Consider the following 16,180-nt stretch of genomic DNA (forward strand, 5'->3'; position numbering starts at 1 on the left):
ATACAACCGGATGATACGTTGAGATATAGGTATATACTAGAAATAGTACCTACGCGTTGCTGCGGGATTAGAAACTGTATGAAAAATTATGATTCAAAGGGATAAGAGATTGTTAGAGACAGTTAATGTTATTTGGATAGAAAGATGTTTGAGCTTTTTGAAAGAATTTTTACATGAAAACGAGAAATTGGGTGACTCAAGCTCTTGGAACCCTTTAAACCACTTTCTGAATAGCATGACCTACCGCGATTGTGTAAGAAAAGTTAGTAAAAGATAGTTTAAGAGTATTATATACAAAATTATATTATTGGAACCATTTTATAGAAGGTTGGTAGTCTTCTGATATATTCACTTGTAGTTTCAAAACCAATAAAAGAATGCAAAACAGAGTATATATACACAGAAACTAAAAAAACTGAAATATGTGAAGATACTAAAAACCGAAAAAGGTTTGAATTCCTACGTATCAAAATGAAGGAAAATCTAACTGGCTTCTTTGGTTGTTACAACCAAGAGATTTTAGTGTTATTAAACAATACTTATTAAGGGAGATGAAAAAGAAGGAAAAAAAAAAAACATGTTACGTAAATTGGTTTGTGAAACATAGACAGATTTCTATCTTTAATGTAGTTGGAGGATTTAAAAGACCAGGTTGAACGACCAAATAAATAAATATATATATATATATATATATATAAAATATATGTAGGGGTAGACAGGCAATGAGTTCATCTGTATCTCATCTTTATATAAACTGATGCAATTTTATGCAAAAAAGTTGAATCATCTTTTAATAATATTAGACACAAAAAAAAATGTAGAACATGAATCAAAGCTAACTGTTGCGATTCATGTTTAGATACTTCACCTTGGCGAAGGTCCCTTCTACAAAAGTCACCAAAAAAATGAAACAAATAATATTAGACAAAAAAGTTGGTGAGAATAAAAAAAGAACCAATTGGAGAGATGAATAAAAATAGAACCAACAATGACATCAGAATCCGCCACCCATTTGTCATCAAACTTCACCGCAGGTCCACAGGCACCTTCCCCTTTGGATTCACTTCCGTAAACCTACAAATCACCAACAAAAACCCCAAACCCAATTCCTCAGACACTCCAAAAAAACACAACAAAATCCATTAAAAGTACAAAAATCACATATTTCCAAAATCCAAAAATTTAAACGAATTTTTTTACAAAAGCATGAAAAATTACTAAAAACCTAGAAATTTGAAGCAGACGTTTACCTGCAATAGGTCTACAAGCTACCTGATGTGAAGAGCAACCGTTTGAGACCAACGTCGAGGCCGGCCGTTGCCGGAATCGTCGAAATCGCCGCCGTACGACACTTTCTATTAAGTGTATCACGGAGATAAAAGTGAGAGGAAAGAGAGAGAAGGGAGAAAGAAGAGTTGAGGAGGGTTTGGTTATGGTTGGCTTGTGGTTTGAGAGTTTTAAGGTTGCAGATAGAAAGCGAAGAGCAAAAGTGAAGAGAGGAGGAAGAAGAACGTACCAGAAGCAAATGGAAAGACCCGACTTTTTCAGTTTCCTTCCCAAAAGCGATGAACGACACGTGCAAATCAGGCAGAAATGAAATAAAAGAACCAAGCAAGGGCAAAAAAGGAAGAACACTGTTAATGAACAGTGTTTTGTGTGTTGGGTTTGATTATATATATAATATTGGAGGCAGATTGCTAGTCCTCCTGTTTAGGTGCCTTTCTTATTTCATTATATTTGTGCGATCACGGTTAAGTCACATCAATATTTTATATTCTTATTGTTTTTTGTCTTATTATCTTTATAATAAAAAAGTAATATAAAATGTTGACATGGCTTAACCGTGACTGCACAAAATAAGAAGGGATGAGAATGGCACCCAAACAACAGAGCAAACAATCTACCTCCATAATATCCCCGGCTGCATCCAAAATCTCTCACTAGGCAAACCAGCATGAACTCATAAGTTACAAAATCTTTTGAGTATTTAACATAAAACATTTTTTACAAAAATATGAAATTATATGTATTTGACAACCTTATACAAGGTATCTCTTTTCTTTTGTAATCGTTACCAAAATGATGCTTCGTGGCCAAACGCACAAACACTAAGTTACATGATCTCATAAAAACATGAAATCCTTTGTATGTTTTTCCACACGACATCACACTGGTCTTAGTCAATGTGAAAAATGTCTTAGTCTTTTCTTCCCTCTCATTTTTCCTTGTAATAATTATGGTAACGACCTCGGTGGCATATTGACACGCGAAAGCAAGCACTTGTACATTGACCCCCATGTCACACGAACAAAGTTAGCTGTGGTTAAATTAAGACCTTGAGTTTAAATAGTAATGGATGTTAATTTTGTTAAGCCTAGGATATAGTTTTAGGTTTGGCTTTTCTTGATCTAAATTGCTCTTGACTAGTGTTGTTTGCATAGTCAAGTATAGGCACATGCATATTTAAATTGAGATAATGCTAGAGAGATCAAAATTTTAAATTAAATTTACAAATCAAATGATGTATCACCAATAAGAAATAAGTACGTTAATCAATGTTTAAGTAATAATCCAATCATCAACAATTACATTATTTAGTTTACAAATTTAATTTACAAAATTTAATTTTCTTAACATTATCCTTTAAACTGTTACGTGACAATGCTTTCAGCTCATACAAGTCATCATAACATCCTTTTATTCCTGTCCGATCGACTTTGAACATGTGCATTCAATGTGAGACTACTTAGGTTTATATATACACACACACATACTCTTTAAGGGAAGGAATTCCTATTTTTCAAAAAAAATGGAGACTTCATCTTAACCATTAGATTTAACTTTAATGAAATTATGTAACTGAGATTAAATTACAAGTCACAGAATCTCAACCACAGAATTTCATTAAAGTCAAATCTAACAGTTAAAAAAAAAAATATATATATATATATATATATATATCTCTCTCTCTCTCTAAGGGAAGGGGTACCATTTTATTTAAAAAATAGGAATTAGTTGTGACTCTACATCGGCTAGGGAACATCTTAGCCTTTGCATTTTTATTTGATCTAAATCTAAGTCTCACACTCAGATAACCATATTAATATGGTTCAAATTCATTTTTCACAAAAATCGAACCTAATACCTCTCACTTACAAGTAGAAATGAATATCACTATATCGTAATACTAAATAACATCTGTTACCAATTTTAAATTGAACAAAAGTCAGTTGTGGTCACATTTATATTACTACACAATCGATCCTTACATTACAAGCAAGTTTAAAATTGGTCCTCAGCAAATTATGAGTTGAACTGTGTCTTGCTTGCTTAGGAGACAACCCGTACCACAATGTCTCTTCAACTTTATATAACTTTATATAATGACAAGAAAACATCCATTATTCAATGTCTTCGCTCACATATGATGTTCCCTCAGCTTATGCTTTTCCTTACCTTTCGGTACAACTAACATCAGGAAAAACAACCAACTAGCTCTTAATCTAACGTTTCATTCCCCCTCAACGTTTAGAAAACGAAATAAACATACATTTTACAGGAAAACCAGTGCAGTTCTCTTCCTTGTATTGACATGTCACACTTACATTTTTCTTCCGAAGATGATCAGAGAGGCTCATACCGAAAAGTGCGAGCTTTGTCTCTGAAGTAGCTTTTATGCACGAAGAACAACCTAACCTAAAATCCTATAAGAATCTGACTCCGACTCCGCCTTAATTTAACTTGAACTTAGTATTGTTGATCACAAATCTCAATGACTCTATAAAGACCTTTACAAGACTGGTTTCTCTGTGCTTCAAACCTGGTTTTAGTTCCGAAACTGGAGCTTGCGCCAGTGATGGTGATGCTGTAGGGGCTTCCGTAGTTGGCAGAACTCGTGGTCGACGTTGTGATTCATATCCTACGATTCCAATCAGTCTTCTACCCTTGGTTCCTTCAATTTCCTCACCTGCCAAACACAAAGCAAAATAGATTACAACAATTTCAAAGTACGAGAAATCCAAGGGTACAACAAAATGTTCATAACTCAGTCTTCTTACCATTTGAATCCAAGTACGGTTTGGAAGTCTCTGAAAGAAAAACGAGTGTGGGGGTGATGACAGTAAGAGCAGCCCAGAAGAAGAATATCACAACATAGGTTCTCCCACTCATTTGTTGCCCGTCGGGGGTGGAGCAGAGAGAAAACCCGGTTCAATTGGAGAGACAGAATATTATGTTTCAATTCGAGGGGTTTAAGAGAAGGAATGGAATGCAGCAAGAGAAAGAAGAAAGAAGAGAGAGGATAGAGTAGAGGAGACCACGAACACTATTAGCTGGCCATTGCCTAATTAATTATGTGATTAAAATAAAACACTAAGCTTAATTTACAAGAATTGTTTGCTTATGGGTTTCGATAATACAAAAGTCAAGCAATAAAATAAAAACTGCAGTGTGTGATTTCGTTGTTCAGTTGGTGGAGGGTTGTTATGCATATTAGGTGCATGATTTGGACATCTATCTGGCATCTCACAAACCCTAAGACTCTCCCCAAGTCCACCTGGTAATCATAACCCCGCAGCCCCGCTTGCTTAACACCACGATTTAATTAATGCACAACAATAATATACTCAAAACATGGCATTCAGTAATTCAGCAGCAAGTAAAGCGGAAGAAGAACGAAAGTACAGGTAAATATCATACAGGTTAATGACAAGTGAGAATTATCAATTTATGCAAGTTTTCACCCCTCATTAAGTCCTAATAGTAAGCAAATTATCCTAATAGTGAGAAAAATTCAAACATATCTATGAATTTTGCGAGTATTAACAAGTAAAGTTTTCAGAAAAAATAAAAACATTCAAACACTGCACTTCTTTCGTTCACTTTTCCTAAACGCTGATTCGACCAAAGCTTCAGTCTGAGTTCGCTGCATCAGATCTCTTCCCTGTATACCTCTGTAATAATCAAAGGGAACGAGTAAAAATGTTGAACTTAAGGAAACTCTCAACAATACAATTGATCCTGCTTTAGGGTAAAAAAGGTAAATGGTGGCTGAACAACATTGTAGCGCTCTCACCTGCTTTCCGATGCTGAACGGTATATATTTGTACTTAATCATGTGCATTATCTGGCGCTTCATTGTAAGAGTAAAAAGAACGACCCAATAAAATAGGAGAATGGGCCAGAAAACGGGGACATCCAACAGGGAGAAGAAGGTCATCAGAAAAGCGACACAGAAAGCCTTTGTAATGGAATACCTGAAACCACATAAGCAAGAGAATAAATTACTGAGTCTCAGTTAGCAGTCATAAAACTGAACAGATACAAGCACACATTAATTGCAATAACGTATATGTTACGGTAAACAATGCGTTTGTGCAATGACTATTTTCAAATCGAGAAAGAACAATCTCGACTGCTGAAGTTATTCACTCAATCCCAACTTCCATTCAGCACTATCGTGAGCTGCTTCATGAAGGACCCCGTTATCCTCCATCTCTTTTACACTCTGTTCTCGATGAGGTGCCATCAGTGGAACCATGTTGATGCTAAAAGATCCTGTTGACTTATCAAGCTTCATATTAAGTTCACACTTCTACCATCCATACAAGTGCACACATTTTAAAAGCATACATAAAAGTAGCCAAGACATTTTAAATTAGCCACAACACCTACTTTCAATCACACAAAAAAAACCCGGGATCAAAAAGGCGGGTTTTTTTTTATGTGATCGAAAGTAGCATTCATATAAGTGCTACTCAAATATTTTAAATTAACCACAACACCTACTTTCAATCATACCAAAAAAACCCGGGATCAAAAAGGCGGGTTTTTTTTTGGTGTGATCAAAAGTAGCATTCATATAAGTGCTACTCAAACATTTTAAACTAGCCACAACACCTACTTTAGATCACACCCAAAACCCCATAGAAAATACATATACAATGCAACTATCTCTCACAATTTCACTAAGGAAGTTCCTCAATTACCAGAACTTGAACTCGGGAAGGCGGCGAATGAACGGCTTAAACTCATCCGAACCTCGGGTTGGCAGCGAAGCCCCGTCCAACGCTTCGAGCTCCGGATCAACCTTTGGTGACAGAAACCCAATCAACAGATTCAAGATATAAATTCCCAGGCCGTATGACACAATGTAGAACCCTTGAACATAGTAAACTCGGAGCACATAAACCGCCACCACGGCAAGAGTCCCCAGCCATCTGTGAACCGGATTCGGGGTCGACCGGTCCAAGTAGTACTGAAATGCCCTTGAAAATTCGTCCCTCCACTTCGCCAACGGCGCCACCGCCGAGCCAGCATCGCCGCCCCCAACTCCTTCCATGAAAAATTAGCCTCCGATTTTCCTGAGCATCAAAAGCAATGACCCAACTCAAAATACTAGATTCTGTTTGGTTCCCGAGAAAATAAATCATCTCTAGAGCATCACCAATTCGGATTTATCAATTCACATTTCATTGGTTCATCAAAACCCCAATAATCTCTCAAACCCAAATCGGAATCAAACAATTTTCAAAGGAAAAACGAGATTAAAAATGGAAAATTTTGAAAATTCTCCATAAAAACCAATAATTTAGTTCAAGAAAAATAGAAAGATAGGAAAAAGTCTTTACCTTTCAAAGTGTGTTTGGATCAGATGAGAGAATCAAATTGTTAAATCCAAATTTCTAAGCAGATGAATTTTGTAAGCTTATTCACTACTTGAGGCCGGTGAAAATCAAAAGGGTGAAGAACATAACATAGCACGCTAGCCCTCAATTGCGTGCGCGCGGTTAAAGGCATCGAAACGCACAGCTTCGTGTTTGACAAATTAACCGCGTCCTTTAAATGGCCGTTGGGCTTGGCGGTTAATTAAAGGCCTTTGCTCAGTTTTTAGGGAGAGGATCTCCTTTTCTCTAAAGATATATTTGAAGGCTAGTTTGAACAGTATATTTAAAATGACTAAAAGTTATTTAGTACTACTGCCTAGTGGTATTTCTCTTCATTTGTAAGTGAGAGGTCTTAGGTTCGATTCTCACCAAATGCGAGTTTGAACCATATTATTGCTAGCCTATAGTGAGGCTAAGCCCACCCCCTCCTATTTAGTGTAGATAATATTGTTTGTTCAAAAAATAAAAAGACTGAAAACTCTTTTTCACGTGCATTATTTTCAAAAACATTTTTACCAAGCACGCTTTCAATCATTTTAACAGCACTTCCAAACTAACCCTAATTGATGTTATTCATCCACACAACGGTCATTTGGGCCTTATCACAACAAGTTATTTTTTGGGGGATTAGGAAGACTCACAGTAGCCATAATTACCAACGCAAAGAATCGAATTCAGGATATACCGTGTGAAGTACGGGCTTGATATTTATTCCCAACTACTGAATCACCTCGTGATGGTAGTGATAGATATTAGGTTGAACTCAGTTGAAAAATCACTATAATTTAAACTACAAGAACCGAAATGATTAAACTAGACTAACCAAGATGAAGGACAATAACCATACTTTGGCATTAAATTGAAACCGGGGATGCTTTGGTAATTTAACAAAAGAAGGTTAAAATCCCTTTAATACCCTCCCTAGGCTTTGGGATATTCTACCCTAACCCTTCCAATTTGGGCCAATACCTTCGTTTCTCCGGCCTGCTTCAAATCACACAACAGAGAGTCAGAGAGAGTGGCAGTGAGCAGAGGGCTGGTGGTAGCTGGCGGAGGAAGTGAGAAGAAGATGGGGACTTTAGGACGAGCAATATACACCGTCGGATTCTGGATTCGGGAGACGGGCCAGGCCATTGATCGCCTCGGCAGCAGCCTCCAGGGCAGCTACTACTTCAAAGAGCAGCGTAAGCCTAAGCCCTTTCTCTCGAACCCTAGATCCCATCTTTTAGCTCAATCTCTTAACTTCGGATTTGATTTATTTTTTATGATTTTGGTAATTTAGGGGATGTTTGGTTCGCATTTCGTATTGATTTCGACATCGAAGCTGTAGAATTAGCATAAAGTTTAGGGCTTTGCTTTTCATTTGATAGGCAATTGCAGAATTAGATAGTCATGTATCTAGGAATGTGTGTGTTCTCACTAGCAGATTGTTATCAACCCAACATTAATTTGAAAATTTTGTTAAATGGGGGTTCTTGGAATCGTTAAATATTGGGGTGTGACATCCACACCCCTTTTCACTTCTCACACCCTTCCATTTTTTGACCGTCAGATAGGATGAATTGAAGAATATCAAAGAACAGAAATTTTAACAAAGTGTGTGTGAGAAGTAAAAAGGGGTCCCTAAATATTTTATCATTTATGTGAAATGAAATTTTGTGGAGTAGTTTTGAGTAATGGAAATGATTGGGCCTGTCGTTCCGGTGGTAAAGTGGTGGCCTTTCTGCGTGTGTGTAGCCAGTCAAACCATAAAGCTCAAAGTTTCATGGTCGAGGAGGGGAGGAAATGAAGAAAACGAAAATGGAAATTTTTTTATAACCAGCATTGTAGTTTGGTTCACCTATTTTTGAAAAGCTAATACATTGCCAGTATAGTGCATTCTTAGTTTGTTTACATGGGTGATTCAGGGTTTTCGGGTTTTGCTTTCTTTTTTTCTTTTGAGAAGTGCTTTCTTTTTTCTATGCATGAGGAAAGTGATTATGTTCTTTTCTGTAGTGTCTCGACATAGAACTCTGATGAACGTATTCGATAAAGCTCCTGTGGTTGACAAAGATGTGTTTGTGGCACCAAGTGCCTCCGTCATTGGCGATGTTCAAGTGGGAAGAGGGTCTTCCATTTGGTATGGATGTGTTTTGAGAGGTAAGAACTTCTTTTCAGACACAGTCATATACAAATTTCATTTAATACGATGTATACATGAGTTCTAAGTAGCATGGGAATTTTGGAAGAAAGGCCACTCTTTTTATGCTGTTTTTTTCCTTTTTGTTGGTCCATGAGCTGATGATTTGTGCTTGATGTTATCCATATCTAGAACCTCTTTAACCTTTATTCTGTGTTAGATTTCAAGTACATATATTTCTCATAACATCTGTGCATATTTGTTACTGATGCACTTTGCAGAAATCGTGGATTTGTTACACCTAAACATCTGTGCATGTATAGTCAAGTTTAGAGTTGAAACTAGGAGTAATATTCAGATTATATGTACATTTTATTGGGAGAATATGCACTGTTGCTGTTCTGATTTGTCTTTTTCATAGTTTAAACTTTATACAGTTGTGCCCCGTTTCTCATTGTATACGGAGGTTAGCAATGGTAAGAGTAGTACCTGAGTACTAACAGTTGATTAGTTATCTGTGGAGAATTCTGGTTTCTTGTCAATTTAGCTGGATATGAGATGTAATTGTTTTTTAGGGCTATTTTATAGTGGATTTTGGTAATAATTTGTAACAAAAAATAATGTATTTTTGCATAGGTGATGTGAACAACATCGTTGTTGGATCTGGAACGAACATACAGGACAACTCCCTTGTTCATGTGGCGAAGTCTAATTTAAGCGGGAAGGCGTTACCCACTATTATTGGAGACAATGTTACTGTAGGTGAGTAATTATGCGGTCAAGGATATGTTCGACTCGAATTTGCCTGATTGTAGTGCTGAATAAATTTTTATAATTTGTGTAACAAAAATTTGCATTGAGCAGGTCACAGTGCCGTTATACATGGCTGTACTGTTGAGGATGAGGCCTTTGTTGGTATGGGAGCCACTCTTCTTGATGGTGTCGTTGTTGAGAAACATGCCATGGTAGCTGCTGGATCCCTGGTGAGACAGAATACAAGGATCCCTAGTGGAGAGGTATGTGTAAAAAGCCTACCTGCTGACCCTCTTTAGCAATTTATATGCAAAGGATATTGGGAGTCTTAACACACGTAGAAAAAATAGCTTAGAATTTGAATCTGTTGTTGTTACCACTATCCAGCCAGATTCCAAATTGCTGATCCTAAAACATGTTCTTACTTTGGATCCAACAAAATAAATAAGAAATCAGTTATCTAAAATTTTATTATATTTCTTCTGTTCGTGCTCGTCCTGGCAGTCAGAGAAGATTGTATTAATCTGAAATTCTTTGAATTATGATTGTGCCGAGATAGACTAAAAGCAGAGTTATCAAAAAACCCTTTCTAATAAGCTCACCAATAATACCTAGTTCAAGTAGATCGATATAAAGTGATACGGGAATGGCTGGAGCAGAGTGCTTGTTATTTCTTTTATTTTATTTTTCTTTACGTTTTATGTGTGTGTGTGTGGTGGCGGCGGTGGAGTTTCAAATTTTCCACCCTCTGTTTAAAGAAGTTGAGTTATTTGAGCAGTAAACGTCTGTTGTTTGATTTCCCTTTTAGAAATAAATGTGTAGGGACATAAACTATTTTGATAGGACTGGTGTCAAGCATCCTCTTACTATAAAAACGTAGGTACTGCAATCCAAACAAAGAGAAAACCCTTATTAATGATATTATCAGCTTGGAATTGTATGCTACGATTCCGGACTCAGCTTTATCCAGGCAGGCTAAGTTAAGCTTTTATTTATGCGGTCCAAGACCGTCAACTGTTATTGATAATTTTGTTTCACATGAATTTAGAGTAAGCAGTAAAATGCATTTGTATTACAGGTATGGGCAGGAAACCCAGCAAAATTCCTGAGGAAGCTCACAGATGAAGAAAAAGCCTTCATCTCCCAGTCAGCCACCAATTACACTAACCTTGCACAAGTCCATGCAGCTGAGAATGTGAAGTCGTTTGATGAGATTGAGTTTGAGAAGGCCCTCCGCAAGAAGTATGCACATAAGGATGAGGAGTACGACTCAATGCTGGGTGTTGTTCGTGAGATTCCCCCAGAACTTATTCTTCCCGATAATGTATTACCAGATAAAGCAGCAAAGGACCTAAAATAATTTTGTAAGTTGTTTTAGTTTTCTCCTCCTTTTTAACTCGAATCTTGAGAGATTTGGGGCACCAAGAAATATTTGTTGTTAAGCACAAATACATGGAAGGGTATCATTTCCTTTCCCAATAATAGCCGGTTTTAGGGCAGAACTATGAATCTTTCTAGCCAACGGATCTACAGAAACTATATTTTCTGCTCCGGCGGTTTGTATGTTGATGATGTTCTTTTGTATCCAAGGTACCTAATTTCTTGATGACTTCTAGTTAATTTGTATACTCATCTCTTCATCCTCTCGATCAAACATTTGAAAGTACATTGTTGTTGTCGTAATGTATTTCCCGTATTTTCTGCTCTCTCACATTGCATTCAAATAGAAGACTGGAAACATTGTTTGCATCACAGTTTGTGGCCGATGTTTTGCTGAAGTAATCGTCATTGTCAAGCATGAACCATGCCGGGAAAATTCTACAGTCCGGCTGTCGGAAATTGGGGTGACAAGGAGCAACGTTTGGAAATGTTGCGCCAAGGCTCTCCCTCCCTTGCATTAAAGCATGCATATATTAAAATTAGGAAACAAAACAAAGCTTGGCCACAAAATACATGAAATCTTTTTTGCAGGAATGGGGTACAGGCAAAGATTTGAGCCATTGCATTTGCATAAAGTTTGGCAACAAGATGACTACTGGAAAATAGTTGGCTAATGGGGAATCTTGGAAAGTTGCCACCCTAACGTTGTAAATGTTTATGATGATAGAACATTTTCTAAAAGAATAATTGGCTAATGGGAATCTTGGAAAGCTGAAATCTCCGTGATTTCAGTAGAACATGATGGAAGATGATTGGGATTCCCAACAATCATTTGAATGAATCAGCAGAAAATGATGGAAGATGATTTGGATTCCCACCAATAATTCAAATGAATCAAACCCTACGCGATAAATCTCTCCTCTACATGCCCTACTCTAAATTTTCTTCCAATTATTCCTCTTAATTTTCCCCTTTTTGAGTATCCGTAGATATTAAATTCGTACCGGAATACATTATTGCTAGTCCATTGTAAGGTTTAAGTTCGATTACCACCAAAAGTAATTTGAACTACATTATTGTTAGCCCATTGTGAGGCTTAGCCAAACTCTCCTATCCCTTAGTGTCGATGATATAGTTTGTTTAAAAAAATAAAAAATAAAAAATCGCACTAAGATACATGGACTTAATTATAATAAAGCTTCATCAGACATTTTCCTTGAAAGTGTTGTTTATTTTATCATTTTTTTTTTGTTTGGAAATTAAATTAAAACAAACAAAGGCAATGGATGGATACAAAAGAAAGCTTGTTCCCTTAGTTGTTGGTGATGTGTTCTATCATATAATATAAAGAAAACTAATGGAAATGACTTGAAAACTTTAAGTTTTAATCAAAATGACAAAAATGTGTTGTAACTGAATAGTACCAGGAGTGACATTTTAAAGTAAAAATATCTTTAACGTTAAAAGTGAACAGTACATGAGTGTTTCCTTAAGACACCCTGGGGATGCTTCAGTTAGCACTAGACTTAAGAGACATTTTGAATTGCTTTGTTCATAAATCCAATTAGTTTTGTGAAGTTTTATTGGCACTCCAAAAATCTCATTTTATACTTCTTACAAGTGTATTTTTCTTTTTAAATATAAAAAATTTGAAAATTTTGAAGTGCCAATAACAATTCTCTTAGTTTTTTCTTTCTTTTCTAAATTCTAACGGTTTGCTTCACGCCTTTTTAACGGTTTGCTCCACGCCTTCACCCATATAAAACCAATTAAAAGATTTCGCCAAAACTCAACGATCACATTTTTAAAAGAAGAAGATTAACTCACGGTTTTTTTTAATAATTTCTCAAAGTTTATAGACAATAATTTGAAATTATTGTCCGTTGTATTGTAAGCTTCTTACACGTAATGTAGAGCAATCCGAAGATGCTCGGGCTCCACCACCCATGCAAAGAATTTATCGAAAACTCAATAATTTCATTTTCATTTGACAAGAAAAACCCTTTATTTTCATAAAAATTATAAATTTAATCGTAACATTTAATTGAGTTTACAAATGCAAGACATCTTATACTTCAAGTTTTCTATATTTAGAAACAAAATGACATTACAATAAGTAAAAAATAACTTCTTTTAAGTGTCAATAACATCTCTCGACAATATTTACGAATATAGTGACATAATGAAACATACAAACACATGACATCAACTAAACAAAACAAGATAAGAGGGAAAAAAACACTAAACAAGAACAAGAACAAGACGTGGCCCGTTCAGGCTTTTGGACTGGACCTGCGAACTTGCAACGGCGCCTCCTGATTGCTTTGCATTGTATATAAATACACGATTGCTTTGCAGTGTATATAAATACACGACAACAACACAAGCCGGAGTGTGCAGAGAAGGAGAGAGAGCAGAGTACCGATTCCCAAAGAGCCAGAAGGGCCAGGAAAATGGGTGCAGGAGCCTCACCCGCCACCGCCAACCCCGCCGCGCAAGAGGCTCCTCTGGTACTGGGACTACAGGCTTCCGCCCTCGTCGACCATGTTGCCCGCGTTGACTGGTCCCTGCTCGATCAACTCCCCGGCGAGCGCGGTGGCTCCATTCCTGTAATCCCCTTCGACTTCATTGCTCCTTTTGCAATATTAATCTTTCTTTTTTTTTCTGCTACTTGGGTTTGCAAATTTTGATGCTTTTTTATGGATTTGTATAATTTTGAATTCTGGGTTTTGTTAATGTTGCTGAATTCAATCAGAAAGTTCGGGACTTTAGCTTTTGGGACATATTTTTGTAGGTTGAAATTGAAGAGCTTGAGTATATATTGAGTGAGGTGAAAACCCATGTAATTTCATCCCCTTATGATTCCTTGCCAATGAAAACCATCGCCGGTGGCAGTGTTGCCAATACTATCCGAGGGCTGAGTGCCGGTTTCGGAGTCTCCTGTGGGATAATTGGTGCATGTGGAGATGATGAGCAAGGCCAGTTATTTGTCAGTAACATGAGCTCTCATGCTGTGAACCTCTCTAGATTGAGGATGAAGAAGGGACCCACAGCTCAGGTTAGGATTTAGCTTCATTTTCTGTCTTTTTTCGGGGTTTACGGATTGAGTTTGTATATGTTGAGTGCTGAAACTTTGATGGTAATTTGGTGTGGTGCAGTGTGTTTGCTTGGTCGATGCTTTGGGCAATCGGACAATGCGTCCCTGTCTCTCAAGTGCTGTGAAACTTCAGTCTCAGGTGCGTGCCTCTGTTTATATGCCCATGTATGCATACATATCTGCGTGTCTCTGCATGCGTGTGTGTGTGTTGTGTGTGGTGTGTGCTTGGGCTGTCAGTATTTGGACAACTTCTTTGAATGAGCTTACAGAGAATTATTAGAATTATGTTATCCAGGCCGATGACTTGACGAGAGCGGACTTTAAGGGCTCTAAGGTTAGTCTCTTCTATGCTCCAACAAAATGTAATGTCATAATGCGCTTTACGCAGAATCATGTGTGAAACTTAGACATGGTTGGTATGATTTAAATAGTTGAAAGGGTTTTGTATATGTAAATGCTGATATCTCTTTCCTTTCAGTGGTTGTTGTTGAGGTATGGTATCATCAATTTGGAGGTGATTCAAGCGGCTATATCGATTGCGAAACAAGAGGGTCTATTTGTGTCCTTAGACTTGGCCAGTTTTGAGGTACAATTATTTTTCTTCGGATTCTTTTGTTTGGAGGATGGGATTTGTCCAAATTTGTTGTCCAAGCAAGTTGAGATCCTACTCATGACTTATTGACTGGGAGAGAGCGTTATGACACAAGATAATGCCGTTTCCAGAATGAATGACAAAAATTTCATTAGAGAATAGCAGCCCCCATACAATCTTGAACCGAAAGGCTAACTAAAGAAAACTAATATAGCTGCAAGTGCATTGGTTTAGAATCTTGAGTTTTTATTTGCAAGCAAAGTGAAAATACATAGTTCTGGTTCTTAATCTTTGTTTTCTTATTTCGGCTTTTAATATCAAGTTTCAGGTCTCTATATATTATCTTATATAGTCTTTAACCTTACCCAGATGGTTCGCAACTTTAGATCACCTCTTCTGCAGCTGCTGGAGTCAGGGGACATAGATCTCTGCTTTGCCAATGAGGATGAAGCAGCAGAGTTGCTAAGGTGACTTTCTTTTGGTTGGAATTGTAATATGTTAGAACTGGTAACCCCAATTTTGATGAAATAAAGCTGCCTCTCCTTTTCTACCATTTCGGTTGATTTTCCTTCTTTTCTAGCAGACTGGTAATGTGGTGTTAAATTCTGTTGTAGAGGTTCCGAGGGTGAACAGAAGGCTGATCCCGAGGTTGCACTTGAGTTTCTGGCGGAACACTGCCGCTGGGCTGTGGTGACGTTAGGCTCCAACGGATGTATGGCAAAGCATGGAAAAGAGGTCGGAAGCTTAGTAAGATTTTAGCCCGGTGTTATGTTGATTATCGAGGGTATCTTCTGAAATTTTTGTCTTCCTGTGTCAGATTGTGAGAGTTCCAGCCATAGGGGAAGCCAATGCAGTAGATGCCACAGGAGCAGGAGACCTGTTTGCGAGTGGATTTTTATATGGATTGGTGAAGGGATTATCTCTGGAGGAATGCTGCAAAGTAGGATCGTGCAGTGGCGGATCTGTTATTCGATCTCTCGGGGGTGAGGTCACGCCCGAGAACTGGCAATGGATGTACAAGCAGATGCTGACCAAAGGCCTCACTCTTCCTCAGATCCCCACATGATTTTTTTTGTTCTATTGTGTTATCGGAACAACGATTGTTTCAAAATTCATGACTACTAGCCAACTATATGTGTTTTCGAAAGCAACGGCATAACGATGGTTGCATTTTGAGGCTGACTTGACGAGTGAGTACAACCGAAGAACATCAGGGGAGGATCCTGAACAGATCGAGGCTGTTTTGTAACTTTTCTTTCTGGTTTTAAGTTGCAATGTTGGTTTACTATGTCTACTGTTTTTGCAAGTTTTTACTTGTTATATGACACTAAATATTGCGTTTTTATCACAAATAGTCCTTTTATTATTTCAAATTCCTCGATCCTGTTCATATCCTTTTCTATTTGATCAATGTTATCCTCTCTTAAGCAAAATCTGAAGTTGAAACTGCAATGCTTGCCTGCAACCACGGTTTTTCTAATAAAATTTCAAAGGGACGATGGTATTAACGACTAAACTCCCTCTGAGGCGAAGCAAGAGCTAATAGAAAACCGAACTTTGCTCGAAAACCTTGT

General features: G+C 37.3%; 4 protein-coding genes and 1 long non-coding RNA gene across 6 annotated transcripts; 2 read left to right on the top strand and 3 right to left on the bottom strand.

Annotated features, from left to right (window-relative positions):
- Positions 1-723: 723 nt before the first annotated feature.
- LOC125479323 lies at positions 724-1,548 on the bottom strand. The gene is made up of 2 exons (XR_007259928.1): positions 1,251-1,548; positions 724-1,074 (listed from the first exon to the last, which is right to left on the bottom strand). It is a non-coding gene; the product is annotated as an uncharacterized LOC125479323 (long non-coding RNA).
- Positions 1,549-3,345: 1,797 nt separating this feature from the next.
- LOC103955482 lies at positions 3,346-4,526 on the bottom strand. The gene is made up of 2 exons (XM_009367381.2): positions 4,059-4,526; positions 3,346-3,967 (listed from the first exon to the last, which is right to left on the bottom strand). Exons 1-2 carry the CDS (start codon positions 4,168-4,170, stop codon positions 3,732-3,734), a joined length of 348 nt encoding a protein of 115 aa, XP_009365656.1. The 5' UTR covers positions 4,171-4,526; the 3' UTR covers positions 3,346-3,731.
- Positions 4,527-4,680: 154 nt separating this feature from the next.
- On the bottom strand, positions 4,681-6,786 carry LOC103955386 (protein RER1B-like). Its single transcript, XM_009367262.2, has 4 exons — positions 6,630-6,786; positions 5,988-6,362; positions 5,075-5,255; positions 4,681-4,952 (listed from the first exon to the last, which is right to left on the bottom strand). The coding sequence occupies exons 2-4, from the start codon at positions 6,338-6,340 to the stop codon at positions 4,911-4,913; spliced, it is 576 nt and encodes a 191-aa protein (XP_009365537.1). The 5' UTR covers positions 6,341-6,362; positions 6,630-6,786; the 3' UTR covers positions 4,681-4,910.
- An 875-nt stretch (positions 6,787-7,661) lies between these two features.
- LOC103955385 (gamma carbonic anhydrase 1, mitochondrial) lies at positions 7,662-11,143 on the top strand. Its single transcript, XM_009367261.3, has 5 exons — positions 7,662-7,849; positions 8,661-8,804; positions 9,421-9,546; positions 9,649-9,800; positions 10,616-11,143. The coding sequence occupies exons 1-5, from the start codon at positions 7,735-7,737 to the stop codon at positions 10,895-10,897; spliced, it is 819 nt and encodes a 272-aa protein (XP_009365536.1). The 5' UTR covers positions 7,662-7,734; the 3' UTR covers positions 10,898-11,143.
- Positions 11,144-13,160: 2,017 nt separating this feature from the next.
- Positions 13,161-15,972, top strand: LOC103955383 (uncharacterized sugar kinase slr0537). 2 transcript variants are annotated; one of them, XM_009367259.3, is made up of 8 exons: positions 13,161-13,526; positions 13,712-13,975; positions 14,076-14,153; positions 14,295-14,348; positions 14,493-14,600; positions 14,976-15,073; positions 15,221-15,341; positions 15,424-15,972. In XM_009367259.3, exons 1-8 carry the CDS (start codon positions 13,371-13,373, stop codon positions 15,670-15,672), a joined length of 1,128 nt encoding a protein of 375 aa, XP_009365534.1. In that variant the 5' UTR covers positions 13,161-13,370; the 3' UTR covers positions 15,673-15,972. The 2 variants fall into 2 exon arrangements, with proteins under 2 accessions (XP_009365534.1, XP_009365535.1); XM_009367260.3 differs by having other exon boundaries at positions 13,163-13,526; positions 14,310-14,348.
- Positions 15,973-16,180: the final 208 nt, after the last annotated feature.

This window comes from the organism of the source record quoted next, unplaced genomic scaffold (genome assembly GCF_019419815.1).
Source record: "Pyrus x bretschneideri cultivar Hongxiangsu unplaced genomic scaffold, Pyrus_bretschneideri_v1 Contig28, whole genome shotgun sequence".
Classification (NCBI taxonomy): Eukaryota; Viridiplantae; Streptophyta; class Magnoliopsida; order Rosales; family Rosaceae; genus Pyrus; species Pyrus x bretschneideri.